The following is a 27298-nucleotide window of genomic DNA, read 5'->3' as shown; positions in this document are numbered from 1 at the left end:
CTGTGTCCACAGGACTGTACTAAGCACGTGAGAGAGGACAATGGAACAGACACATTCCCTGCCCACAGTGAGCTTACTGTCTAGAGGGCACCCATTGTCGGGGTTTCAGGAGGGAAAGTTAGGGGGAAGGGTTAGGGAGGCAGAGGGTGTCAGATGGCCCATTCCGAATCCTGAGGGTGGATGTCCAAGAGCACAACCAGCTCCCAGTTCCCCCAGGAATTTCCCAAGGGCAGCAGTGGGAGGCAGAATCAACGGCAGGGAATCATGGGATTGTGTTCATCCGTATCCCTGGGTGTTCAGGAACAGGAAGGGTTCTGTTTTTTGTTTTTTTTTTTAATGGTTTTTGGGAAGCACTTACTTTGTGCCAGGAGCTGAACTAAGCACTTGGGTAGACATAAGATAATCAGTCTGGACACAGTCCCTGTCCCACATGGGGCTCACAGACTTTTTCCCCATTTTGTAGATGTGATAACTGAGGCTCAGAGAAGTGAAGTGACTTCCCCAGGGTAACACAGTAGGCAAGTTGCAATGCTGGGATTAGAACCCTCTGATTCCCGGGCCCGAGCTCTAACTACTAGGCCACGCTTCTTCTCATGAAGTACTGTTTCCTCTCCAGACAGATGATGAGGTCTGTGCAGGAAGTAGGAAGAACGGCCAGAAGAAGGAAAGTGAGAAAAGGAGGAACCAGGTTTACTGTAAATGAAGCACAGGAAAGGCAATCACACACGGGATAGAGCATTATTATCACCATGGGCTTGGGAGTCAGAAGGTCATGGGTTCTAATTCTGGCTCCGCCACTTGTCTGCTGGGCAAGTCACCTTGGACAAGTCACTTCACTTCTCTGTGCCTCAGTTTCCTCATCTGTAAAATGGGGATTGAGACTGGGAGCCCCACTTGGGACAGGGACTGTGTCCAGCCTGATTTGCTTGTATCCACCCCAGTGCTTAATACAGTGCCTGGCACACAGTAAGAACTTAACAAGTACCACAATTCTTCTTCTTACTATTATTATTATGTCATTTGGTAAGTGCTTAGAATATTTTATGGTATTTGTAAAGCATTTACTATGCACCAAGCACTGCACTAAATTCTGAGATAGAGACCAGCTAATCAGATTGGACACAGCCCCTGACCCACATAGGGTTCAGAATCTTAATCCCCAGTTTACAGATGAGGTAACTGAAGCATAGGGGAAGTGAAGTGACTTGCCCAAGATCACACAGCAGGCAAGCGGTAGAACCAGTATTAGAACCCAGGTCTTTCTGTCTCCAAGGCCCGTGGTCTATCCACTATACCACTCTGCTTACTATGTGTAAAGCAATGTTCTAAGCACTGGGGTTGATACAAGCTAATCAGGTTGGAATCAGTCCCTGTCCCACATGATGTTCACAGTGTAAGTAGGAGGGAGGACATGTACTTAATTTCCATTTTACAGTTGAGGAAACTGAGGCCCAGAGAAGTTAAGTGACTTGCTTAAGGTCACACAGCAAGCAACTGGTGGAGTCAGGATTATAACCCAGGACCGGACTCTTTCCACTAGGCTATGCCGCTTCTCTATTTTAAGAGAAAAACCTGTGGAAGACCTAAACAATTAGGAATGGGCATTCCAAAAGTCCTCCACTTATTGGGAACTATGAAGTGATCCGGTTTGTGTATCCTGCTTGTTGGGAAATTTTGACTTTGTTTTTTGAATGTGGACTCTTAATAACTATAATAGTGATATCTGTTTGGGATGTGGACTCTTCATAACAATAATCGTGACGTTTGTTAACCACTGTGAGGCCAACAGTGAATTAAGGCCTGGTGTTGATACAACACGAGCAGATAGGACACTATCCCTGTCTCACGGGTAGGAGGAGGGAAGACAAGTATTCATTCAGTCATATTTATTGAGCGCTTACGGTGTGCAGAGCACTGTACTATGTGCTTGGAAAAGTACAATACAACAATAAACAGTGACAGTCCCTATCCACAACAAGCTTACAGTCTAGAGGAGGGGAAACAGACATCAACACAAATAAAGTTACCCATATGTACGTAAGTGCTTTGGGGCTGGGATGGGGGAAGAGCAAAGAGAGCAACTCAGAGCGATGGAGAAGGGACTAGGAGAGGAGGAAAAGTGGGGCTCAGTCTGGGAAGGCTTCTTGGAGGAGAGGGGCCTTCAGTAAGGCTTTGAAGAGGGGAAGAGTCATTGTTGGATTGGAGCAGGGAGGATGTTCCAGGCCAGAGACAGGATGTGGGCTAGGGGACAGCGATGAGATAGGCGAGATGGAGGCCCAATGAGAAGGTTAGCACTAGAGGAGTGAAGTGTGCGGTCTGGGTTGTAGAAGGAGAGAAGCGAGGTCAGGTAAGAGGGGGCGGCAAGGTGATGGACAGCTTTAAAGCCTAGGGTGAGCAGCTTTTGTTTGATAGGGAGGTGGATGGGCAACCACTGGAGTTTTCGAGGAGCAGGATAACAAGTATTGCATCCCCGTTTTACAGAGAAGGAAAATGAGGCACAGAGGGGTTAAGTAATAATAATCATGGTATTTTTTAAGCACTTACTATGTGCCGAGCACCGTTCCAAGCTCCTAGAGGGCAGGGTTCGTGTCTACTAACTCTGTTGTACTCTCGAAGTGCTTAGTACAGTGCACTGCACACAGTAAGCGCTCAATAAACCCATTGGCTGATTAATGGTATTGATGGGAAGCAGCAGGGTGTAGTAGATAGACCATGGACTTGGGAGTCAGAAGGTCATGGGTTCTAATCCTCGCTCTGCCGCTTGTCTGCTGTGTGACTTTGGGCAAGTCATTTCACTTCTCTGGACCTCAGTTCCCTCATCTGTAAAATGGGGATCGAGTCTGTGAGCCCTGCTTGGGGCAAGGACTGTGTCCAACTCAATTGCTTGAATCCCACCCCAGCACTTAGTACAGTGCCTGGCACATATTAAGCACTTAAATACCATTATTATTATTATTATTGTTATTTTGTGACTTATTCAAAGTCACCCAGAGGTAGCAGGTCTGAGTCAGGAACCTGAGCCTCCTGACTCCCAAGCTTTTTCCAATAGGCCACACTGCCTCTTCAGGCCACCCAGATCCATCAATCAATCAATCGATGGAATTTATTGAGAACTGTTTGTATGCAGAGTAGTACATTGAATGCCTGGGAGACTATAATACAATAGAGTTGATAAATATGTCCCCTGCTAGAGGGGAAAAGAAGGAGAGGGGGAGAAAAGGAGATAGACATTAACATAAATGTTATGGATAGGTACAAAAGTGCTTTGGGGCTGAGGGTGGGTTGAATTAAAGGGTGAAAATCCAAGTTCTAGGGCGACAGAGGGGAGAGGGAATAGGGGAAATAAGAGCTTAATCGGGGAAGGCCTTTTGGAAGAGATGTGATTTTAATAAGGCTTTGAAAGTGGGGAAGAGTGATCATCTGTCGGATATGAAGTGGGAGGGAGTTCCACGCCAGAGGGAGGAAGTGGGCGAGGGCTCGGCGGTGAGACAGACGAGATCGAGATACAGGGAATAAGTTGATGTTAGAGGACTGAAGTGTGAAGGCTGGGTTGTTGTAGTAGGTGATCAGTGAGGTAAGATAGGAGGGGGCAAGGTGATTGAGTGCTTTAAAGCCGATGGTAAGGAGTTTCTGTTTGATGCGGAAATGGATGGAATAACCACTCGGGAAACAGTTTTAACCATTATTTTCTGGTCTCTGGCTGGAAGATGATGATGATGGACAGGGATTGTCTCTAAGTTTGCCAAATTGTACCTTCCAAGAGCTTAGTACAGTGCTGTGCACATAGTAAGCGCTCAATAAATACTTTTGAATGAATGATAATACTAATAATGATATTGCAGTCTTCTAGACTGTAAGCTACTTGTGGGCAGGGAACATGTCTACCAACTCTGTTAGGTTTTACTCTCCCAAAAACTTAGTATGGTGCTCTGCACACAGTAAGTGCTCAAGGAATACCACTGAAAGATGATGATGATGATGATTATATTAATAATATGATCAGGCCATAGAGATAGCGGCATCATTTGTTTCAGAAGCGACAGGTCAAGGATACCTTGGGTGAAAAGATGTGTTGCTCCATAGGTTAGCACATAGGCATGGTCATCGCTGGGGCAGCCCCCGCCCCTTCCCTCCCCTCTCTGCCCCCCAGCCCAGGACCCCTTCCCCAATGGGGCTCTGTGCAAAGTGGACTATAATAATGATTATTATTATGGTATTTGTTAAGCACTTACTATGTACCAAGAACTGTTCTAAACTCTGGGGTAGATACAAGGTAATCACGGTGTCCCATGTGGGTCTCACAGTCTCAATCCCCATTTTACAGATGAGGTAACTGAGGCTCAGAGAAGCTAAGTGGCTCGCGCAAAGTCACAAGCGGCAGAGCCGAGATTAGAACAGCAATTAGCAGCCATGTCCGCTGACTCCCAGGCCTGTGCTCTTTCCACTAAGCAACACTCTTCTCTATAAACTCCTGGAGAGCGGAGATCATGTCTATTTCCTCTGGACTCTTCCAAACATTCAGCACCATACTCTGCACACAGCAAGTAAATATCACCGGTTGATCGATTGGTAATTATGGGGAAAAGGGATGTAGAAGACAATACCCCAGTAGAAGATAGCCGTGATTAGATGGGGAAGCCAAACTCTCTTATGTTTTTGGCTAGTGCAGGTTCAATCGGAGCACTTTGTTAAGCACTTGGGAGAATAAAAAGGAGTTTGAAGACATGATCCCTGTCCTCAAAGAGCTGCTAGTCTTGCTGGGAGAGACCAACCCTAAACTGAATTCCAGCTAGGGGGAAGAAGAGAGTATGTAAGATATGTTCCTAACTAAGGTACTAACTAATAATAATAATGATGATAATGGTATTTGTTAATAATAATAATAATGTTGGTATTTGTTAAGCGATTCCTATGTGCACAGCACTGTTCTAAGTGCTGGGGTAGATACAGGGTAATCAAGTTGTCCCATGTGAGGCTCACAGTCTTCATCCCCATTTGACAGATGAGGTAACTGAGGCACAGAGAAGTTAAGTGACTTGCCCACAGTCACACAGCTGACAAGTGGCATGCTTACTTTGTGCCAGACACTGTTCTAAATGCTGGGGTAGATACAAGTTAATCAAGTCGGACCCAGCCCCTGCCCCATATAGGGCTCACACTCTTAATCCTCATGTAACAGATGAGTTAACTGAAGCCCCGAGAAGTTAAGTGGCTTGCCCAAGATCATACAGCAGATAGTGGCAGAGCTGGGATTAGAACCCAGGGTTCTGGGATTCAGAGTAATAATAATCATAATAATAATGACTGTGGTATTTATTAAGCAATTACTATGTTCCAAGCTCTGTACTAGCTGCTGAGGTGGAAACAAGCAAATCGGAGTGGACCCAGCCCCTGTCCCCTGAGGGGCTCACAGTCTTAATCCCCATTTTCCAGATGAGGTCACTGAAGCCCAGAGAAGTGAACTGACCTGCTTAAGGTTGCACAGCAGACAAGTGGCAGAGTCAGGGTTTGATCCCAGGTCCTTCTGATTCCCAGACCCATGCTCTATCCACTAAGCCACACTACTTAGGAGCGTTAGAAAGGAGACTGGATTTCCCCAACATCGGGTAGGTCGGGGAGGGTCTCTAAAAGTCATTTGTATTTACTGAACATTTACTGTGTGCAGAGCCCTGCACTAAGCGCTTGGGAGAGTATAATATAACAATAGACACATTCCTTGCCCACAATGAGCTTACAGTCTAAAGGGGGGAAGATGGACATTAATATAAATAAATAAATGACAGATATTTACATAAGTGTTGTGGGGCTGGGAGGTGAATGAAGGGCGCAGAAGGGAGTAGGAGAAGAGGAAAAGGAGGGCTTAGTCATGGAAGGTCTCTTGCCGTTAATAATAATAATAATAATGATAATGTTGGTATTTGTTAAGCGCTTACTATGTGCAGAGCACTGTTCTAAGCACTGGGGTAGATACAGGGTCATCAGGTTGTCCCACGTGAGGCTCACAGTTAATCCCCATTTTACAGATGAGGTAACTGAGGCACAGAGAAGCGAAGTGACTTGCCCACAGTCACACAGCTGACAAGTGGCAGAGCCGGAAGCCGAACCCATGACCTCTGACTCCGAAGCCCAGGCTCTTTCCATTGAGCCACGCTGCTTCCCCAATAATAGGGCTTTAAAAGCCAGCTCACACAGCCCCAACTCAAGGAGTTTAGGAAAATCGAGTTAGCCCTGAGCTGGTAGCTGAGAACTTTGACTGGGCTTTTTCTCTGAGGTGCAGAGCAGCCGTGCCTGAATATCGGCAGTGACGAGGGCGGTGGGGAAGGATGAATGAATCTACAGGTAATCCACATTTCTCATTTCATTAGTGGAAGCAGCATGGCGGAGTGGATAGGGCACGTTTCTGGGAGTCAGAAAGTTGTGGGTTCTAATCCCGGCTCTGCCACTTGTCTATTGTGTGGCCTTGGGCCAGTCGCTTCACTTCTCTTGGCCTCAGTTGCCTTAGATGTAAAATGGGGATTAAAACTGTGACCCCGCCATATGGGACAGGGATTGTATTCAACCCGCTGGCACATACTGAGTGCTGATCAAATACCACAATTATTATTTTTAATTCATTTAATCGTGTCAATCTCCTACCCATCATTTAAGAGCTGCTACCAAACAGCACAGATTCCCGTTTTTCCTGCTGCCTTTCCCCTTTCATCTTGGCTGGCCAACCTCTTTCTGATTGAGCCGTGAATGAGTGTGAAAATGCCCTAAAAACATCAGAGGGAGTTCTTGAGAAAACAGGCAGAGGTGGAAAATCTCTTCTAGATAATCCGCAAGGGGAGGGAGAAGGAAGTGGGAGCTTCTTTTTGACTCCCACCACTCTAGAACCCTGCGTGGCTTAATGGAAAGAGCAAGGGTTTGGGAGTCAGAGGTAATGGGTCTAATCTCTGCTCCGCCACTTAGCTGTGTGACTTTGGGCAAGTCATTTCACTTCTCTGTGCCTCAGTTACCTTATCTGGAAAATGGGGATTAAGACCGTAAACCCTACGTGGGTCAACCGGATTATCTTGTATCTACCCCAGCACTTAGAACAGGGCTTGGCATATAGTAAGCATTTAACAAATACCATTATTATTACTATTATTATTATTACCTGGACCAGAATTGTTCGCTCGTGGGCAGGGGAAATAGTTGACCTGGGACCACCCCCCTAACCTCAAGCAGAATGGAGCTCCCAAGCCATGTGACTTAGAGAAGCAACGTAGCTTAGTGGATAGAGCACGGGCCTGGCAGTCAGGAGGAACTGGTTCTAATGTTGGCAGTGCCATCTGTCTGCTGTGTGGCCTTAGGCAAGTCACTTCACTTCTCTGGGCCTCAGTTACCACATCTGTAAAAATGGGGACAAGAGTGTGAGCCCCATGTGGGACAGGGACTGTGTCCAACCTGATTAACTTGTATCTACCCCACTGCTTAGAACAGTGCTTGGCACATAGTAAGCGCTTAACAAGTACCATAATTACTGTTCATTATTATTATTATTGCTCTGCACAGAGTAAGCACTCAAGAAAATACTGTTGAGTGAAAATACTGGGGAGAATAAAGCCCAGAGAGAGGGAGCCTAAGGTATCCCAAGGAGCCATTCCCAAATTAATTAATTAATTAATTCATTCACTTGTATTTATTGAGCATTTACCATATGCAGAGCACTGTAATGCTCAGGAGCTGGTATTCTTTGCTCTGTATGTCTCTTTCACAGCAGGAGGATAAATGGGGAAGTGGATCTCAGGGGGAGGGGAAGAGGGGCTATTGCTCCCTCAATGCTTCAGGTAAAATTCAGGTGAGATTCAGCCTGTTGGACTCTCTCCAATCTGATTATCTTGTATCTACGCCAGTGCTCAGTACAGCGCTTAGTACAGAGAAAGTGCTTAACATATACCACAGTTATTAATGATGATGATGATGATGATGATTCAGCCCTGTTGACTTGGAAGTAGCCTAGTGGAAAAGCACGGGCCTGGGAATCTGCCTTCCCATGTTCTTGTCCGGTCTCCACCACTTATGGTATTTGTTAAGCTCTCACTATGTACCAGGCACTGTACTAAGCACTGGGGTGGGTGCCAGCAAATCGTGTTGGACACAGTCCCACACGGGGCTCATTGTCTCAATCCCCATTTTACAGATGAGGTAACTGAGGCACAAAGAAGACAAGTGACTTGCCCAAGATCACCCAGCAGACAAGTGGCGAAGCCGGGATTAGAACCCATGACCTTCTCACTCCCAGGCCCAAGCTCTTTCCAAGAACACTTAGGCCCAGGAAAGATGATTTAAATGGGGTCCTACATGAAGGCGGGGCAGATGATAGTAGATGAGACCTACTATGGACCCTAAAAGCCTGGGATTCAAGGGGAAGAGTAACAAGTCTGTAATTTTATTTCTTTGCATTGACGTCTGTCTTCCCCCACCCCCAGACTGTAAGATCGTTATGGGCAGGGAATGTCACTGTTTATTGCCGTATTGTACTTTCCCAAACACTTAGTAGAGGGCTCTGCACACAGTAAGTGCTCAATAAATACGATCGAATGAATGAAGTAGGGCTGAATCTGGGAAGAAAAACCCAGGAAATTTAGGGGAACCTGTGGTTGTTGAAGATTTAGAAGTTGACTCGGTTTGGGAGATTTGGAACCCCAGGTGACACGGAGAGAGAGCCATTTGGACACGTATGTTATACGTGTATTATTCATTCATTAAAAGGTATTTATTGAGCGTTTACTGTGTGCAGAGCACCGTACTGAACGCTTGGGAGAGTACCGTACAACAGTAGACTCACACATATGACGCTCGTCTGCACAAAGTATCGTCTGCACATAGTATGTGCTCAATAAATGCTGCTGATCGATCGACTGATTGATTACTTTTAGAGTAGAGAAGGATGATTCTCTGGCAGGCTGCAGTGGCTGTGGTTTTTTCTCTTCTACCCTGAACTTTCCAAAATGTTTAGTGCAGTGCTATGCCCACAGTAAGAGCTCAATAGATTTGATTGCGTGATTAATCTGGAGCCTGACCATGCTGTGTGTCAGTGGGAAAGTTACATAACCTCTCTGGGCCCTTCATTTTCTCAACTGGAAAATGGGGGCCAATAATAACTCTCTATGACTCCCTGAGTAAGGAATTGTTCTGACTCAGTTCAGACCCAGTTTCCAGAAAAAAATCTTCCCCCTCCCTTCCTCCCATTCCTCTGGAAAGATGAGTCAGATGGGGCAGGGGTGGGAGGGCGACACGGTCTAGGGGAAACAGCACTAGACTGGGGGTCAGGAGACCTGAGTTCTAATCCCCTTTCCGCCACTTGCCTGCTGGTTGACCTTGGGCAAGTCACTTCACGTCTCCGGGCCTCTGCTTCCTGGTCCAAAAATGGGGATTCAATCCCTATTCTCCCTCCAGCCTTAGTCTGTGAACTCCGGGTGGGGCGGAGCCTATGTCCGATCTGATTATCTCATATCTACCCCAGAGCTTGGCACATAGTAAGCACCTAACAGTTACCACATTTATTATTACCTTTGCAGCACAGAGAGGTTAAACCACTTGCCCGAGGTCACACAGCAGGCAGACAGGCGGCAGAGCCGGGATTAGAACCCCGGTTTCCCGACTCCCAGCCCTGGGCTCTTTCCACTAGGCCACGTTGCCTCTCGTTTTCCCCTATTTTATAATGACAAATATAAACCTCGCCTATTCTAGACCTACCAGAAACAAAGCACACTCTCCACCTCCCCTCTCTGCCTGGGACGTGGACAGGAGAGCTCGTGAATGCCTGACCAGCCTAAACATGACTTGCCAATGAGATTCGTCAACTTTTACAATCTTCTTTTTTTCCATTACCAAGCTTGAACAGCGGTGTACAAGTCAGAGGCTCAAGGGCACGAGCCCATAAAAAAAACCTCCTTCCATTAACTCTTTGCATGCGAGTTATGGGACAGTGTGGGGCGGCTTGGTCTAGCGGAAAGAGCACCGTCCAGGAGACGGGAGACCGGGATTCTAATCCTGTCTCAGCTGCTTGCCTGCTGTGTGACTTTGAGCAAGTCACTTAATCGCTCTGGGCTTCAGTTACCTCATCTGGAAAATGGGGATTAAGAGTCAGAGGGTCGTGGGTTCTAATCCTGGCTCTGCCACTTTTCATTCATTCATTCAATAGTATTTATTGAGCGCTCACTATGTGCAGAGCACTGTACTAAGCGCCTGGAATGAACAAGTCGGCAACAGATAGAGACGGCCCCTGCCGTTTGACGGGCTTACGGTCTAATCGGGGGAGACGGACAGACAAGAACAAGACAAAGATCAAGGGCATGATCATGGGCAAGTCACTTCACTTTTCTGGGCCTCAGTTACCTCATCTATAAAATGGGGGGTGAGACTGTGAGCCCCAAGTGGGACAGGAATTGTGTCCAACTTGTTTTGCTGATATCTACCCCAGAGCTTAGTGCAGTTCCTGGCACATAATAAGCGCTCGAGAAATACCATCATTATTATCCCTACTCTCTTTTCCTCTTAGATGCTGAGCCCCCGTGTGGGGCAGGGACTAGGTTCTGATCTGATTAGCTTTTATCTAACCCACGATCCTTGTTACATAGCAAGTGCTTGATAAATAACATGTTTAGGAGTATCATCGGCATACGATAGACACTCGGTACAGTGTTCTGCACTGAGTTAGGGCTAAGAAGCCATGTAGGCTTGTCCCACATGGAGCTCGCAGTCTACGCAGGAGGGAGCGAACAGGGATTGAATCCCCATTTTACAGATGAGGAAACTAAGTCACGCAGGTACTAATTCCCCCCTCCCTAATACCTGAAACTCAGCTGCTTCCACCTCCCTGTAGTTTGAGCGCCTGTCTTCCCCACTAGACTGAGAGCTCCTTCAGCACAAGGATCATTTCTACCAACTCTGTTGGACTCTCCCAAGCGTACAGCACAGTGCTTTGCACATCGTAGACTGTCAGCTCCTTGAGGGCAGGAATAAGTGTCTACAACTTTGTGGAATTCCCACAAATGCTCAGTCCAGTGGTCTGCACATGGTACACTGTAAGTTCTTTGAGGACAGGAATCATGACTTTTCATTCATTCATCCATTCATTCACTCAATCATATTTATTGAGCACTTCCTGTGTGAAGAGCACGGTACTAAGCATTTAGTACAGTGTCCTGCACAGAGGAAGTGCTCATAAGTACTACTGATTGATTAGTGATGATAGTGAGATATAGGTTATGCTCAAGCACATATCCCTTGCCTTTGCAATACCCGATTCATGTGATTTCAACACTTAGTGCAAGCGCTTAGTACAGTGCTCTGCACACATTAAGTGTTCAGTAAATACGATTGAATGATTTTCAACACCTACCAAGGCCCTGGGAGAATTAGCGGAGGACGGCTTAATAATAATAATAATGATGGCATTTGTTAAGCGCTTGCTATATGCCAGGCACTGTACTAAGCGCTGGGGAAGCGGGTAAAATAGAAGGTAATCAGGTTGTCCCATTTGGGGCACACAGTCTTAATCCCCATTTTACAGATGAGGTAACTGAAGCCTAGAGAAGTTGTGACTTGCCCAAAGTCACACAGCTGACAAGTGGCAGAGCCGGGATTAGAACCCATGACCTCTGACTCCCAAGCCCATGCTCTTTCCACTGAGCCATGCTTCATTTCGACAGATAGTGACTCTCCCCTTCTTCAAAACCCAACTGAAGACACGTCTCCTCTAAGAGGCTTTCCCTGACAAAGCCCCCGTTTCCTCTTCTCCTCCTCCCCTCTGCATTGCCCTGCACTTGGATTTTCTCCTTTTATTCACCCCTCACTCAGTTCCTCAGCAATTATGTCCATATTCCTAATTTATTACCAAGGATATTAATAGCTGCCTCCCCCTCTACACAGTAAGCTGGTTGTGGACAGGGAACGTGTCTACCAACTCTGTTCTTTTGGAGCCACCGTTACTTTTCTCCAACTCCCTTCTGCATCTCCGTGACTGGATCCCTTTATTCCTCCCCCCTCCCAGCCCCACACCGCTTACGTACGTGTCCGTGATTTATTTATTTCTATTGACGTCCACCTCCCCTTCTAGACTGTAAGCTCGTTGTGGGCAGGGAATGTGTCTGTTGTTCCATTGTACTCTCCCAAGCGCTTTGTACAGTGCTTTGCACACAGTAAGTGCTCAAGAAATACGATCGAATTAAATTGAATCGAAGCGCTTGGTCCAGTGCTCTGCACACATTAAGCGCTTCCTAAATTCGATCGATCGATCGACTGATGGGCGTCGTGTGTGACCAAGAGGTGATCTGTGAACGCCAGGACTCTGACCCCCACCCTTTCCCGTCTGTGTCTTTCAGTAAGGAGTACCCTGTGGTACCGAGGAGCACCGTCAGGCAGAAGGTGGCCTCGAATCACAGCCCCTTCAGTGGCGAGTCGAGAGTGTTGTCTGCTTCCTCCACCCTGGCCCCCCAGTATCCCTGCGAGAACGGAGTGTCGAGCACTGCTCAGGATTTGCTGCCGACCGCCAGTCCGTACCCTCTCTCTCAGGAGCACGGGCCAGTATTCCACTGCACCAAGAGAAAAGGTTAGACTTTCCCTGCTCTTAAACCACCCTCTCTCCCCACTCTGCTCTTTGGATCCCCTATTTTTCATTATTCATTCATTCAGTCATATTTATTGAGCGCTTACCATGTGCGGAGCACTGTACTAAGCGCTTGGGGGAGTACGAGAAAACAATAAACAGGCACATTCCCTGGCCACAGGGAGTTAATAATCTAGAGGGGGAGAAATCATTCCAGTGGCCATAGCAGAGGTCTTCAGTATTTATTCAATTCATTTAATTGTATTTATTGAATGAGTAGGACTTTTTCTGAGTGGAGACTTGTGGGCTTTAATAATAGTAATAACCATAATGATAATAACAGTGGTATTTGTTATTCACTGACTATGTGCCAACCACTGGATTAAATGTTGAGGTAGATACAAGGGAATCAAGTTGAACCCAGTTCTCTCCCATGTGGGCCTAACAGTCTAAGTAGGAGGGAAGACAGTTATTATAGCTTCATTTTACAGATGAGGAAACTGAGGCACAGCACAGCAAAGTGCAGTGACTCATCCAAGGTCACACTGTAGGCAAGTGGCAGAACTGGGATTAACATGCAGATCCTCTGATTCCTAGGCCAGGGCTCTTTTCACTAAGTCACCCTGCTTCTTCTCCATCTCTTCTTTCTCTTTCTTCACCTTCTCCTCCTCCCCCTTCTCATCATCTTCCTCCTTCTCCTCATCCCCCCCCCTCCTCCTTCTCCTAATCCTCCTTCTCCTTCTCCTCCTCCCCCTTCTCATCATCTTCCTCCTTCTCCTCATCCCCCTCTCCCTCTCCTCCTCCTTCTCCTAATCCTCCTTCTCATCTTCCTTCTCCTAATCCTCCTTCTCCTCCTTCTCCCTCTCCTCCTTCTCTTTCTTCTCCTCCTCCTTCTCCTCTTCCTCCTCCTCCTTCCTCTTCTTCTTCCAGAGGGTTGAGCCTCTAATGATTCAATCTTCGGATCATTCTCTGTCCCTAGGGTCCAGGTGCTCACCTGGAGTTCACCCAAGTTCCCTGGATCTCTGGGGTCTGACCAACATCAGCAGGACACGGTCTGGCAACATTCCCAGACCTTCCGCTTCGGGGGGCTAGGGGGAGAGGTTGGGAGCAGGGGACTGGAGAACACATGCAGACAAACATTCTGAATCTCCAGCAAAGACCCTGCTCGAGGAACTGACTCCAACAACCAAGAAGACCCTTTGGGGCTTCTCCGTAAGATGACCCATTGATACAGGCCCCATGAAACCAACATTGGCAATCCCTTTGGAATGGGCCATTCTGTGGAAAAAGAACCTACCGTGTCTCAGGACGAGGGAATGCCCCCGTTCAGCCGACCCCAGCTTCGCTTGCCTCTGGTTGGCCCAAACGCAACCCAAAAGAAATCACCAGGTTTGAATTAGGCCGTCCTGTCAATTAAATTAATAGCAGAGAGTAAAGAAAAGGCAAAGAAAAGTTAAAAGCATAAATGTGCATTGCAGAGCCAGGATATCCATCCACATCACTGTCAACTAATTCCCGAAAACCTGTGAACATCTAGCAGGATGGGGCCCTGCACGAAGTTATTTTAATTAAGCAGCGGACTACTTTTTCTCTAAAATGCAGCCTCGAGTTTGGGAGGCTGTTACCCCTTTTTAAGGGAAGCCTTGGCTCCTCTACAACTGGCAGTTCATTGCTCTGGCACTGTTACCATTAGCAGACCAGAGCCTGGCATTTCTAGAATTGGCAGTTCATGGCCCAGGACCCTCTGGACTAGGCAGTTCAAAGCCCTGGCAACTGCTAAAATTGGCAGTTCATAGCCTTGGCACCTCTGGACTGCAAAACCATTATGACTTTAGAAAATGAAATTACAGTCCCATTTGCACCCTCATATCTGCTTCATTATAGGGAAGTAGTCTGGTGGAAAGAGCGTAGACCTGGAAATTAGAGGACTTGGGTTCTATTCCTGGCTCTGGCATGTACCTGCTGTGTCACCTTGGGCAAGTCACTTAACTTCTCTGTCCCTCACTTCCCTCATCTGCAAAATGGGGGTTTAATACCTGACCTCCCTCCTACTTAGAACTGTGATCCTCGTGTGGGATCTGATTATCTTCGATCCACCTCAGCGCTTAGTACAGTGCTTATCACAGAGTAAGCACTTAGTCCTCTAGACCGTAAGTTCATTGTGGGCAAGGAATGTGTCTACCAATTCAGCTAAATTGTACTCTCCCAAGTGCTTATTCACTTATTCAAGTGGCTCAGTGGAAAGAGGCCGGGCTTGGGAGTCAGAGGTCATGGGTTCGAATCCCGGCTCTGCCACTTGTCAGCTGTGTGACTGTGGGCAAATCACTTCACTTCTCCGGGCCTCAGTTCCCTCATCTGTAAAATGGGGATTAAGACTGTGAGCCTCACGTGGGACAACCTGATGACCCTGTATCTACCCCAGTGCTTAGAACAGTGCTCTGCCCATAGTAAGCGCTTAACAAATGCCAACATTATTATTCATTTATTCAATCGTACTTACTGAGTGCACAGCACTATACTAAGTGTTTGGGAAAGTATAATACCACAATAAACAGTGACAGTCCCTGCCCACAGTGAGTTAAAGGCAGGGGGCAATGCTTAGTACAATACTCTGCACACAGTAAGCGCTCAGTAAATACCACTGATTGATTGCTTAATCAATACCATTATCATCATTACTATTATTCTAAAAAATTAGATCCACACCCGAAGCTTTGTACAGTGTGGAGTTTCTTTGCCCTTTGAAATCTTTGCCTTTTGCCTCCCAAAACTGGTCCAGGGTCAACAGGATCCCCCTCCCCCCCCCCCCCCCCACTGACCGCCACCCGCCCAATCTCTGACAGCCGGCTGTCCAGACAACAAAAAGCAATTCATCATCAGGGTCCCCTCTGTAAAGTGATAAGAAATCAGGAGAGCCCTCTTCCTTCAAGTTCGGGATCCCTGCTAAATAGCATCTCCCTGGGTGGTTTCCCTTTGCCCCATCTCAATTATCTGACTTCCTCTTATTGTCACAGGACAGACCACAATCTCCCAGACAATAAGTTCATAAGCCTCCGGGCTGGGCCATGGGAAGAGAGAGCCCGAAGAGGCCGGCGGGAATCTCTCGGCCTTTGACACTGTCTCCGACCTATCTCTCTCTGGGCGGGTTGAGCTGTCCGGCCTGGGAGAGGCCTCTCTTTTTTTTTTATCAAATCAAAGCCACTTGGCAGTTCTACCAGCACGAGGGGGCCGGGGCCCGGGAGATACCTCTGGAGCCGGAGACTGGATGTTTTAGGAGCCCCTCTATCTAGTATTTCTTCTCCCTCTCCCAGCCTGCCCTGCTCCTAGAAAATCGAAAACAGCCATCGTGGCTTAAATAAAGAATCGAGCAGCTAATGAAAAGCAGAGAGATGCAGAGCCTTTGAGTGGCTCTCGAATTGGTGTTTTTAGGGAGAAGGGAAGAGAGAGGGAGAGAGAGAGAAAGGGAGAGAGAGGGGAATTGTGGGCCAGAAGGGAACAGGACCTAGGAAAGCAAATCAAGTTTTCGTTCTCCATGGAAGACACTGAATTGATGAGCAGAAGCATGGTGTAGTGGATATAGCCCGAGCCTGGGAATCAGAAGGTCATGGCTTCCAATCCTGGCTCAGCCACTTGTCTGCTGGGTGACCTTGGGCAAGTTGCTTCACTTCTCTGGGCCTCAGTTACCTCATCTGTAAAATGGGAATTGAGACTGTTGGCACCATTTGGGACAGGGACTGTGTCCAACCCAATTTGCTTGTGTCTACCCCAGCGCTTAGTACAGTGCCCTGTCCATTGTTAATGCTTAACAAATACCATAATCATAATTATTATTATTTTTATGAGGCTTGGGGTCTTGCTCAGCCCTATTTAATAATCATCGTGATTGTATTTATTAGGTGTTGGCCATGTACTCAGCACTGTGGCACATAGTAAGTGCTTAATAAATACCACAATTATTACTATTATTATTATTATTATACAGGATCATCAGACCAGACAAAGTCCCTTTCCCATATGGGGCTCATCGCCTAAGTGTGGAGGAGAACGGGCTTTTAATCCCTAGGTTACAGAGGAGGAGACTGAGGCATAGTCTAAGTGGGGAGTGGGAGAACAGGTATTTTATCCCCATTTTACTGAGGAGGAAACTGAGAGGTTAGTGACTTGTACAAGGGCATGCAGCAGGCAAGTGGCAGAAATGGGATTAGAACCCAGATCTCCTGACTCCCAGTCCTGTGCTCTTCCACTAGGTTTATATTAATGACAACAATAAGAATAAGTACCTACTATGTGTACAGTGTCCAAGCACTGGGGCAGATACAAAAGAGATGGTGGGACACCATCCCTGTCCCACATGGGCCTCGCAGTCTATTCCCATTTTACAGATGGGGAAACTGATGCCCAGAGAAATGAAGGGACTTGCCCAAGCTCTCACACAGCAGGCAAATGACAGATTTGGGATTAGATCTGATTGCCAGTCCTCTGCTCTTCCCATGGCCAGCGTGGCTTAGTGAGAAGCAGCGTGGCTTAGTGGAAAGAGTTTAGGTTTGGGAGTCAGAGGTCATGAATTCGAATCCCAGCTCTGCCACATGTCAGCTGTGGGACTGTGGGCAAGTCACTTCAGCTTCTCTGTGCCTCAGTTCCCTTATCTGTAAAATGGGGATTAACTGTGAGCCCCACGTAGGACAACCTGATTACACTGTATCTACCCCAGGGCTTAGAACAGTGCTTGGCACATAGTAAGCACTTAACAAATACCATCATTATTATTACTCTCATTTTCTTCTACAGAGTCTTTGAGGTCCCAGTTGAGAAGTGTGGGGGGGGGAGGGAGAGGGGCAGATGAAGGAAATCAATCAGGGGAAGGGTTCCAAGTACTCAGTAACCTGCTATTGGCTATTTTAATTATGGCATTTGCTAAGCGTGTACTATGTGCCAGGCACTGTCCTAAGCTCCAGGATAGATACAAGATAATCGGGTTGGACACAGTCCCTGGGGCTCACAGTCTTAATCCCCATTTTACAGATGAAGGAACTGAGGCCCAGAGAAATGAAGTGACTTGCCCAAGGTCACACAGCAGACAAGTGGTGGAGCCGGGATTAGGACCCATGACCTTCTGATTCCCAGGCCAGTTCTCTACCCGTTAGGCCACGCTTCTTTAGATTATTTTGAGGCAACTTCTCAAGTCAAAAACTTAGAAAGGTTTTTCTAGTTCAGCTGTCCCGTTGTAGATGTCCCAAGGGGAGGGCACCTATTATCACCAGGATGAGGAAGAAAGAGCGAATTGGACTCTGCCTAAGTGGTTCTGCATGCAGCCCCCAGAGCAGGAGAAGCAGTTTGTGAAATTGGGGATCATTCGGTCAGTGGCTCTTGGTGTCCAGCTTGCTGAGTCTTTGGGTGTCTAGGGAATGGTTTTTCTTCTCAGTCATGTGTTTTGGAGAAGCAGCATGGCCTAGTGGATAGAGTCTGGGCCTGGGAGTCAGAAGGACCTTGGTTCGCAACCCAGCTTTGCCACTTGTCTGTTCTGTGACCTTGGGCAAATCATTTCACTTCTCTGGGCCTCAGTTATCTCACTTGTAAAATGGAGATTAAGAGTGTGAGCCCCATGTGGGACAGGATCTGTTTTCAACCTGATGAACATGAATCTATCCCAGAGCTTAGAACAGTCCTTGGCCCATAGTGGGTGCTTAACAAGTACCATAAATTTTATTATTATTATTCAAGTCCCCAAGCGGGAGCTTTCCCTAAACTCTTCTTTCTTCTTCTCCCACTCCCTTCTTCAACAATCTGACTTGATCCCTTTATTCATCCCCCCTCTCAGCCCCATGGTACTTTTGTACATATTTGCAATTTATTTACTTTTTTATTCATTTATGTATTTATTTATGTTCTTGTCCATCTCCCCCTCTAGACTGTAACCTCTTTGTGGGCAGGGAATGAGTCTGTTTATTGTGATGTTACTCTCCCAAGTGCTTAATACGGTGTTCTGCACATAGTAAGCGCTCTTTAAATACAACTGAATGAATGAATGAATGAATGAATGAATGAAAGACAGATAGATGGTTGGGGCTGTTAGTTCCAAAGGGCATCCCAGCCTGGACCACCGAACAGGTGGGTGTGACAGTATTGAATATATGACGAGACGGCCCTTTCTTAATGCCTTATGTGTGTTGGTAATCCCAAATTAGGGGGACAGTATGGGGCTGGAAACCAGAGGACCTGGGTTCTAATCGCAGCTCCACCAGTTACCTGCTATATGAGCTTGGGCAAGTCACATAACTTCTCTGTGCTTCAGTTGCCTCAACTGCAAAATGGGGATCCGATACCTGTTCTCCCTCCTACTTAGAATGTGAAGCCCCTGTGGGACGGGGACTGTACCCGGCCTGATTAACTTGCATCTATCTACCTTAGCATTTAGAACAGTGCCTGACATACAGTTAAGAGCTTAACAAACATTATTCAAAAATAAGGACAATGATAAAGACTCCTTCCTGGAAAGGTTTTCAGGTCAACAGGAAGAAATTTGCAAGTGTGTCTCTCCCAGATTGAAGCATTTGGATGAGAGAATTTTCAGGCACTTCTTCCCAGTGCAGAGGAAGACAGAGAGTCATGGGACCAAGAGACTTGAGCTAGTAGAAAGGGCTACTAGTTCCGCTCCACCCCCCCCCCCACCCCCCACCTCCATGTACCTACTGTGTGACCTTGGGCAAGTCACTCAACTTCTCTGTGCCTCAGATCCCTCATCTGCAAAATGGGAATTCAATGCCTGTGCTCCCTCCTACTTAGGCCATGAGCTCCACGTGAGACCTGATTATCTTGTATCTACCCCAGAGTGCTTAGCATAGTGCTTGGCTCATAGTAAGCACTTAACAAAGACCTTCATTATTGTCGTCATTATTATTATTACTATCGTGAACATAAGGAAGCAAGAGGCATCAATTTACATCACTGGGTCATTGGTGGAAATACATGTCAATTGTGAACAGATGTTGTTCCAGCTGGGCCTGAAATGTAGATTCTCATTTAGGAATTTAATTAATAGTACATAGTAAACTCTTAATACAATGTTCTGCACAAAGTAAGCCCTCAATAAATACCACTGATTGAGCACTTACTGTGTGCAGAAGACTTGAGAGAGTACAGTGAAATAAGGTTGATAAACTTGATCCCTGCCTATAAGGAGCTTGCAGTCTAGAGGGGAAGACAGATATTAATAGAAATTACAGATAGCGGAATGGGAGAATATAAGAATATATACATAAGTGCTGTGGGGGTGGGGTAGGATGAGTATCAAGTGCTTAAGGGGTAAAGGCTCAAATTCATAAAGGATGCAGATGAGTTCTATGTAGAATCAATCAATCAATTATTGCCATCTATTTTATTTTATATGGTATTTTTTAAGTGTTTACTATGTACCAAGAACTCTACTAAGCCCTGGGGAAGGTTCAAGCTAATCAGGTTGGCCACAGTCCATGTCCCACATGGGGCTCACACTCTTAATCCCAATTTTACAGATGATTCCCTCTAGACTGTAAGCTTATTGTGGGCGGGGATTGTGTCTGTTTTATTTTACTCTCCCAAGTACTTAGTACAGTGCTCTGCACACGGTAAACACTTGATAGCTATGGTTGACTGACTGACTGACAGGTAACTGAGGCACAGGGAAGTGAAGTAACTTGCCCAAGGTCACACCACAGACACGTGGCAGAGGCAGGATTAGAACCCAGGACCTTCTGACTCCCAGGCCTGTGCTTAGTGATTACTGAGCACTATGGTGTGCAGAGTCCAGTACTAAGTGCCTGGGAGAGTATAATATGACAGCATGGGTAGACAAGTCTAGGATGAGGTTTGAATGAATGAACGGATGAACGGATCATCCACGGGAGAATCTTCCGGGCCCTCTGGGTCCCGCGTGGGACCTTTGGGGAACTAGAGGCCGGAACATCCCATTTTGTGGTTTCCCGAAAATGGGAGTTGGGTCTCGTTTTACTAGCCCGTCTTGGACTCGTAACAAATCTGGAAGTGAAGCAGAAGCTCTGGAAGAATGAGCAAGTTTCCTCTGCCCAGGGCAGTCTGCAGTTGCAATCTCTGTTGTCAATGAGGGAGTCGTTGCTTTTAAATGGAAAATCCCAAGGCTGGAAATGACCAATTACTTCCTCCTCTGGTGGAAAAATGCAAGGATCTTTAGGATTATAGGCTATGGGGAAGGGGGAAGGACCGGAGAGGAAAAAATGGAAAAACCTAGGCATTTCCTACCCTGGTGAAGTTAGAATTGACCTAATCAGATGCTGTTCAGTTGACTGGTTGTTCAGTGGTCACCCAGCACGTCAATCTTATCCATTATGCCATGCTGCTTCACCTCAGTGCCTGGCACATAATAAGTACTTAAAAAAAATTAATCACTGCAGTATGAGATTGATGTACTCACCCCAGCGCTTAGTACAGTGCCTGCACATAGTAAGGGTTTAAATCCCACAATTATTATTATTGTTATTACTACTAAGCTCTGGGGTAGATACTAGCAAATTAGATTGAAATCAGTCCATGTTCCACGTGGGGTTTACAGTCTTAATCCCATTTTACAGATGAGGTAACTGAGGCATAGAGAAGTGAAGTGACTTGCCCAAGGTCACCCTGGAGACAAATGGTGGAGCCGGAATTAGAACTCAGTTCCTTCTGACTCCCAGGCCTCTGCTCCGTCCACCAGGCCATACTGCTTCTTGGGTTTGTTGGAGGAAGGTTAGTTGAAGTTCTCCACAGGAGCAGATCAAGAGTTGGCTCCAGGCTTACATTTTCTTGTAGTTTTTTCCCAACTCTGGCCGGTGTTGAGAAATTTCCCCAGAATTCCATGCCGGGAAGGATCCCTGAAGGTCATCCATCTAGTTGGCCGCCTCCAGGCCTTTGGCAGCCACGGCTCAGAGGTACCTGCTTTTCTGTATCTAGACTGTAAGCTCGTTGTGGGCAGGGAATTTGTCTGTTTACGGTTTTACTGTACTTTCCCAAGGGCTTAGTACTGCGCTCTGCACACAGTGTGATTAATACATTCGATTGGCTGACTGGCTCACCCCAAATTTTCTAGATCTGTTGCCCCTGGTTGTCCTAGATTTAAACCCCAAATAGAGGGTGGGGCCCCTCATTCTTCATCTCAAGCCCTCAGAGTGACAAGGAGAACATGAGTGAGAATTTGCCTTCCCTTGCTCTCCAGAGCCAAGTCCAGACTGCTCTAGGTTCTCAGCCTTGGTCTCTGTGTTTCCATGCCTGCCCCAAATCAGTCAGTCAATCATATTTATTGAGCACTTACTGTTTGCAGAACATTGTACTAAGCACTTGGGAGGGTACAATAGAGTGATTTTTCATCAAGCTGGATTCCCTAAAGGTCCCTTCAGTTCGGTAGCCCTTTTGTGAACTGGGATCCCTGGGGGCTATGGCTTGGGAGTCAGAGGATGTGGGTTCTAATCCTTCTAATCCTGGCTCCGGCACAGGTCTGCTATGTGACCTTGGGGAAGTCACTTCACTTTCCTGTGCCTCAGTTACTTCATCTGTAAAATGGGGATTAAGACTGAGAGCCCCACATGGGACAACCTGATTACCTTGTATCTACTCTAGTGCTTAGTACAGTGCCTGGCACAGATTAAGCACTTAACAAATACCATAAAAAAAATTGGAAGGGGTAATGATGGTTGTAACAGTGTTTGATTCGGAGCTAGGTCTGGGTCCTGGCTCTGTCCCTTGCTACTGTTTGACCTTAAGCAGATCACTTCACTTCTCTGGGCTTCAGTTTCCTCATCTGTTAAATGAGGAATCAATATCTGTTCTTCCTCCCCTGTAGGCTGTGAGCTCCATGTGGGACAAGCACTGTGTCTGATCCAATTGTATCTCCCCCAGCCCTTAGTACATAGTAAGCACTTAACAGATATTTTGCTTCTTTTCCTCCCCCTCCTCCTCCTCCACCTTCTTCTTCTTTTCCTTCTCCCTCCCCTCCTCCTCCTGCACCTCCTCATCCTCCTTGTTTCACTGTCCTCCTCTTCCTTGACTCTCTCCTTCTCCACTTCTTCCTCCTCTACTTCATTCTCCTCTCCCTTCTTCATCCTCCTCCTCCTCCGTCTCTGTCTCCTTCTCTTTCTGATTACTAAGAGACCACTTTAGAACTGTAACCCCTGAACAGCAGGGGAATCAGATGTTCCACCCCTAGCCATGAGCGTAAGTGCCCAGAAGGGCAAACCAGCATCCTTTCCCTCCAAACGTCCTGGTGCCCAATGGGGAGCAGAGTCCCTGGATGGCCGGATCATGGATCTGACTCCACAATGATAATGACGTTGGCATTAGCGAGTACTTACTATGTGCTAAGTGCTGGGGTAGAGACAAGGCAATGGCATCAGAACAAGTCCCTGCCCACATGGGGCTCATAGTAGAAGAGGGAGGGAGAACAGGTATCTCCTCGTGGAAAATGGAGTGAAAATGAAGAGGTTAAGTTTCAATCCTACTATCGTGCAGCAGGTGAGTGGCAGAGCTGGGACTAGAACCCATCTCTCCTGGCTCCCAGCCCTGCACTCTCTTCAGTCTGCCTGTTGCTCAAGGGTTTATACTCTTCAGTAGGGGTCTTCTGCCAGAGGATTGGAGCCCCCAAATGAGATCCGGCTCAATCGGTACAGTGAGAATCAGTCAGTCAGTCAGTCGGTCCATCATATTTATTGAGTGCTTACTATGTGGAGAAGACTGTCCTATGAACTTTGGAGAGTACAATAGGACAATAAACAGACACAATCCCTGCTCACAATGAGCTCACAGTCTAGACTGGGAAGAGAGACATTAGTATAAAGAAATAAATGACGGATCTGGATGTAAGTGCTGTGGGAGGAAGTTAGACTCGCTGGATGGATTTTTTTTCGAGGAGGGCTGGGCTGGGGAATCCCCAGCCGGTGAGCCTCAGAGATTGGGTCACGCGTGCCAGCTTTCGTCAGAGAGCTTGGGGATGAGAAGAGGGCAGGGACTTTAGCAGAGGATGAGGACACAGGCTTCAGAAAGCCCACAGGCCAGAGAGCCGCCATTTTGGGGCCCTCGAGTCCCGACTGGAAGCTGTCGGGTCTGGTCAGGGGACAGGGTCGAACAAGGCCACCTACCCCCACCCCCCGGCCCGGTCTGCCCCTCTCTCCATCTCCGTCTTTATCTCCGGGCAGATGAAGAGTGTCCCACCCCTGAACACCCATACAAGAAGCCGTACATGGAGGCCTCCGCGGCCGAAGAGGACTCATTCTACCGGTCGGGCTACCCGCAGCAGCCGCCACCGCCGCCGCCGCAGCAGCAGCAGGGCCTGAACCCCCCGTATCGGACCGAGTCGGCCCAGCGCCAGGCCTGCATGTACGCCACCAGCTCGGCGCCCGCGGCGGACCCGCCCCTGCCCAGCCTGGAGGACATCAGCTGTGGCTCCTGGCCCACCGTGCCTGCCTACGGCAGCTGCCCGGTGGCCGGCCTGCAGCCCCTGGAACGGCTCCCTTACCAGCATTTCTCTGCCCACTTCTCTTCGGGACCTTTAATGCCTCGCCTGTCCGGGGTCGCCAACCACCCACCCCCGCAGATGGGTGGCGAGGGCCACTTCCAGCACCAGACCTCGGTGTCCCATGCGCCTGGCTCCCGGCAGGGTGGGCCTCAGACTGCCATCCAGTCCCCCGGCGCTTTGCAGCCAGCCGAGTTCCTGTATTCCCACGGGGTCCCTCGAACCCTCTCCCCCCACCAATACCACCCCATCCACGGAGTGGGCATGGTGCCAGAGTGGAGCGAGACCAGCTAACAAGGGCTAGCAGACCCACGGGGGCCCCGCTGCCGGAATTCAGAGACAGAGAGAGAGAGACAGAGAGAGATGGGGGGCGTGGGGAGAGCGGGAGAGCTCTCCGGGGGACTTTGACAGTACTGAATATCCTCAGTGAAGCGCACCTCCCCCGGTGACCAACCTGATCACCCGCTGGAAACCACAGTTCAAAAAGTGGGACTTTGTCCGTCTGGTTGCAAAACTAAAAAAAAAAAAATATATTAAAAAAAAAGCAAAAAAAAAAAATCCTGGGGCCCACCCCCCAACAAAAAAACACCCCAAACACACGTGTTCTCCAACATTCCCCTTCCTAACCCCGACCCCCTCATCTGAAGCTGGGATTCCACATCCCATAGCACTGTCCCAAATTCCCCCGAAACCCTGGGAGCCGCAAGGAGGGGGAGGGTGGTTTCGGTCCCCGCCTCTCTCACCCCAGGGGAAACATACAGATGTTCTCTCCCCTCCCCAGGTCCCCCTCTTCCGTCCCTCCACCCCACCCGCTCTGTGTTTATGTTGACATTGTTATATAATAAATGATAATATATTTTTTTCTTTTGATTCGTTTACAGGGACCCAGTCCCTAATGGGGGAGGCCTTAGAAAGGGGCATTTCAAATTGCTTTTTTTCTTTTTTTCCTAATCAAAAAGAAAACACACTCCCCTCGCTAAGAGAAAAGGTATCTACCTCGGCTATGCGATGTTTCTTTCTGGAAATATTCCCTGGGTTCTGACTTCATTCCGTTTCACTCTGCTTTTAGGAGAAGGAAGCCCGTCCCTTCTGATCCCTTTGGAAAGCCATTTCCCGACCCCATGTTGGCACGGGATTTCAGGAGAGCTGGCCTCTCCTCTGACACTTCTCGCCTCTGGCGGCTGACAGTTGTTGAAATGGGATCTGTGGCTTCTTGAGTTTATACTGCCGCAGAACGGAGATGATAAGAGGAGATCAAGCTTGGAGCTGATGGGAGTTAGGGGAAGCCAAAATAAATATCCTCACTGATAAAAGTGAAACTAGATTTCCCCCCCACCCCTCACCTCTTACCCCTATCCCTTTACCACTCCCCAGGCCCGGCCTTAACTGAAAATAGCCCCCTGTGAAACTCTCTCTCTCTTTTTAAATGGGACCTCTCAGAAAGAATAAGGTTCTGACCCCCCACGAAACTGCGTTTTTTCAAAAAAGAGCAGAGAACAGAAAAAGAAAACCGGGGTGTGTAAGTAAAATTTCTCTTGCAGGGTTCTTCAGATGTAATATTTTACTGGTACTATTTATTTATAAATTGGAGTTCTAATTAAGTAATAGCACGTAATAAAACCAGCGAGAGAGCTGGTGGAGAAACCTTTTATTTTCTTGATACGTGAAAATCCAAGTTCGTTTTCTCTCTTCCAACTGCTTTTCTTTTCTTTTCAACCGTTCACGAAAAAGAGGCTGGGATCAAGGGTGCCTCCGAGCGAGAGGGAGCAAGCGAGAGGAGGGGATGTCTGAGAGGGTCTGCTCGCATCAATGGGCCCAACCTCTCCGCATTGCTCAAAGGAACGGCCCCCTTCGTACGTATCCTTGCCGTATTCTTGTGTGCCGATGTATGCCTAATAAAATGCCCAGTGCTGTTCACGACAAGGTCCTCAGACCCCTGCTTTCTCTTTTTTCGGGGGGCTGACCAGCGGCTGAACGGGACTCTGGGAATTTGCGATGTCCTGGAGGGGAGGAGTGACTGCTTCGTTCAGCTGCAGTTGGGAAACGAGACGCTGTTTCTCCTTGGACTCCTTTACGGGGGTGAAATGCTCCCATGAAATCTGGAAGGATCCCTCAGAGAGAAGAATCTGAACTTAGGGAGAGCAGCATGGCCTAGTGGGTAGAGCAAGGGCCTGGGAGTCAGAAGGATCTGGATTCTGATCCCGGCTCCACTGCTTGTCTTCTGTGTGACCTTGGGCAAGTCATTTCATCTCATGGCGTAGAGGATAGAACCTGGATATGGGGAAGAAAGGGAGAAGGGGTCAGAGGGGAAACTGCTACTAGGGACACCAGGCCAAAAATCCCAAGTCCTCCTGCAATTATATTATTTGTGGAGATTGTTTTGAGTTTTTTAAGGCCTGGTGCCACCCCAACAAAAGGGATTGTGTGTCCACCTGAGCTCTCTCGGATTCACGTCAAGAGTGGAGAAGCAGCCTAGCCTAAAGCGAAGAGCCTGGGCCTGGGAGTCTTATTAATAACTACAATATAATAATAATAATAATAGTGTTTGCTAAGCACTTGCTATTTACCGAGCTCTGTGCTAAGAGCTGGGGTAGATACAAGCTGAACAGGTTGGACACAGTTCCCGTCCTGGGGTTCACAGTCTTGAGTAGGAGGAAGGAAAGATATTCAATCCCCATTTTACAGATGAGAAAACTGGGGGCTAGAGAAGTGAATTGATTCCCCCCGTGTCGAACAGTAGGCAAGTGGTGGAGTTGGATTCAGAATCCAGGTCCCCTGGCTTCTCAAGGCTACACTGCTTCTCAAGAAGTGGGGTCCAATCCCGGCTCCACCACTTGTCTGCTGTGTGACCTTGGGCAAGCCAATTACCTTCTCCATGCCTCAGTTACCTCATCTATAAAGTGGGGATGAAGACTGTGGGACATCCTGATTACCTTGTATCTACCCCAGTGCTTAGAACAGTGCTCGGCACATAGTAAGTGCTTAATGAATACCATTATTATTATTATTATTATTATCACTTCCTGGCATTTTCTGAAGCAGCGTGGCTCAGTGGAAAGAGCACGGGCTTTGGAGTCAGAGGTCATGGGTTCGAATCCCGACTCCGCCGCTTGTCAGCTGTGTGACTGTGGGCAAGTCACAACTTCTCTGTGCCTCAGTTACCTCATCTGTAAAATGGGGATTAAGACTGTGAGCCCCATGTGGGACAACCTGATTCCCTTGTGTCT

The 27298-nt window shown here is 47.7% G+C and overlaps 1 protein-coding gene across 4 annotated transcripts in view; it reads left to right on the top strand.

Moving 5' to 3' along the window:
• Nucleotides 1–25998, top strand: part of TBX5 (T-box transcription factor 5) — a 59113-nt gene extending 33115 nt beyond the window's left edge. For all 4 annotated transcript variants that reach the window (XM_029058439.2, XM_029058437.2, XM_029058436.2 and 1 more), the window contains exons 8-9: nucleotides 12357–12583; nucleotides 23755–25998. In XM_029058439.2, the coding sequence (XP_028914272.1) occupies nucleotides 12357–12583; nucleotides 23755–24365 (838 nt within the window). In that variant the 3' untranslated portion in view covers nucleotides 24366–25998. The remainder of the gene's footprint in view (nucleotides 1–12356; nucleotides 12584–23754) is intronic.
• Nucleotides 25999–27298: the final 1300 nt, after the last annotated feature.

This window comes from Ornithorhynchus anatinus, chromosome 2 (assembly GCF_004115215.2).
Source record: "Ornithorhynchus anatinus isolate Pmale09 chromosome 2, mOrnAna1.pri.v4, whole genome shotgun sequence".
NCBI classification, from domain to species: Eukaryota; Metazoa; Chordata; class Mammalia; order Monotremata; family Ornithorhynchidae; genus Ornithorhynchus; species Ornithorhynchus anatinus.
This window is presented reverse-complemented; position numbering and strand designations above follow the sequence as displayed.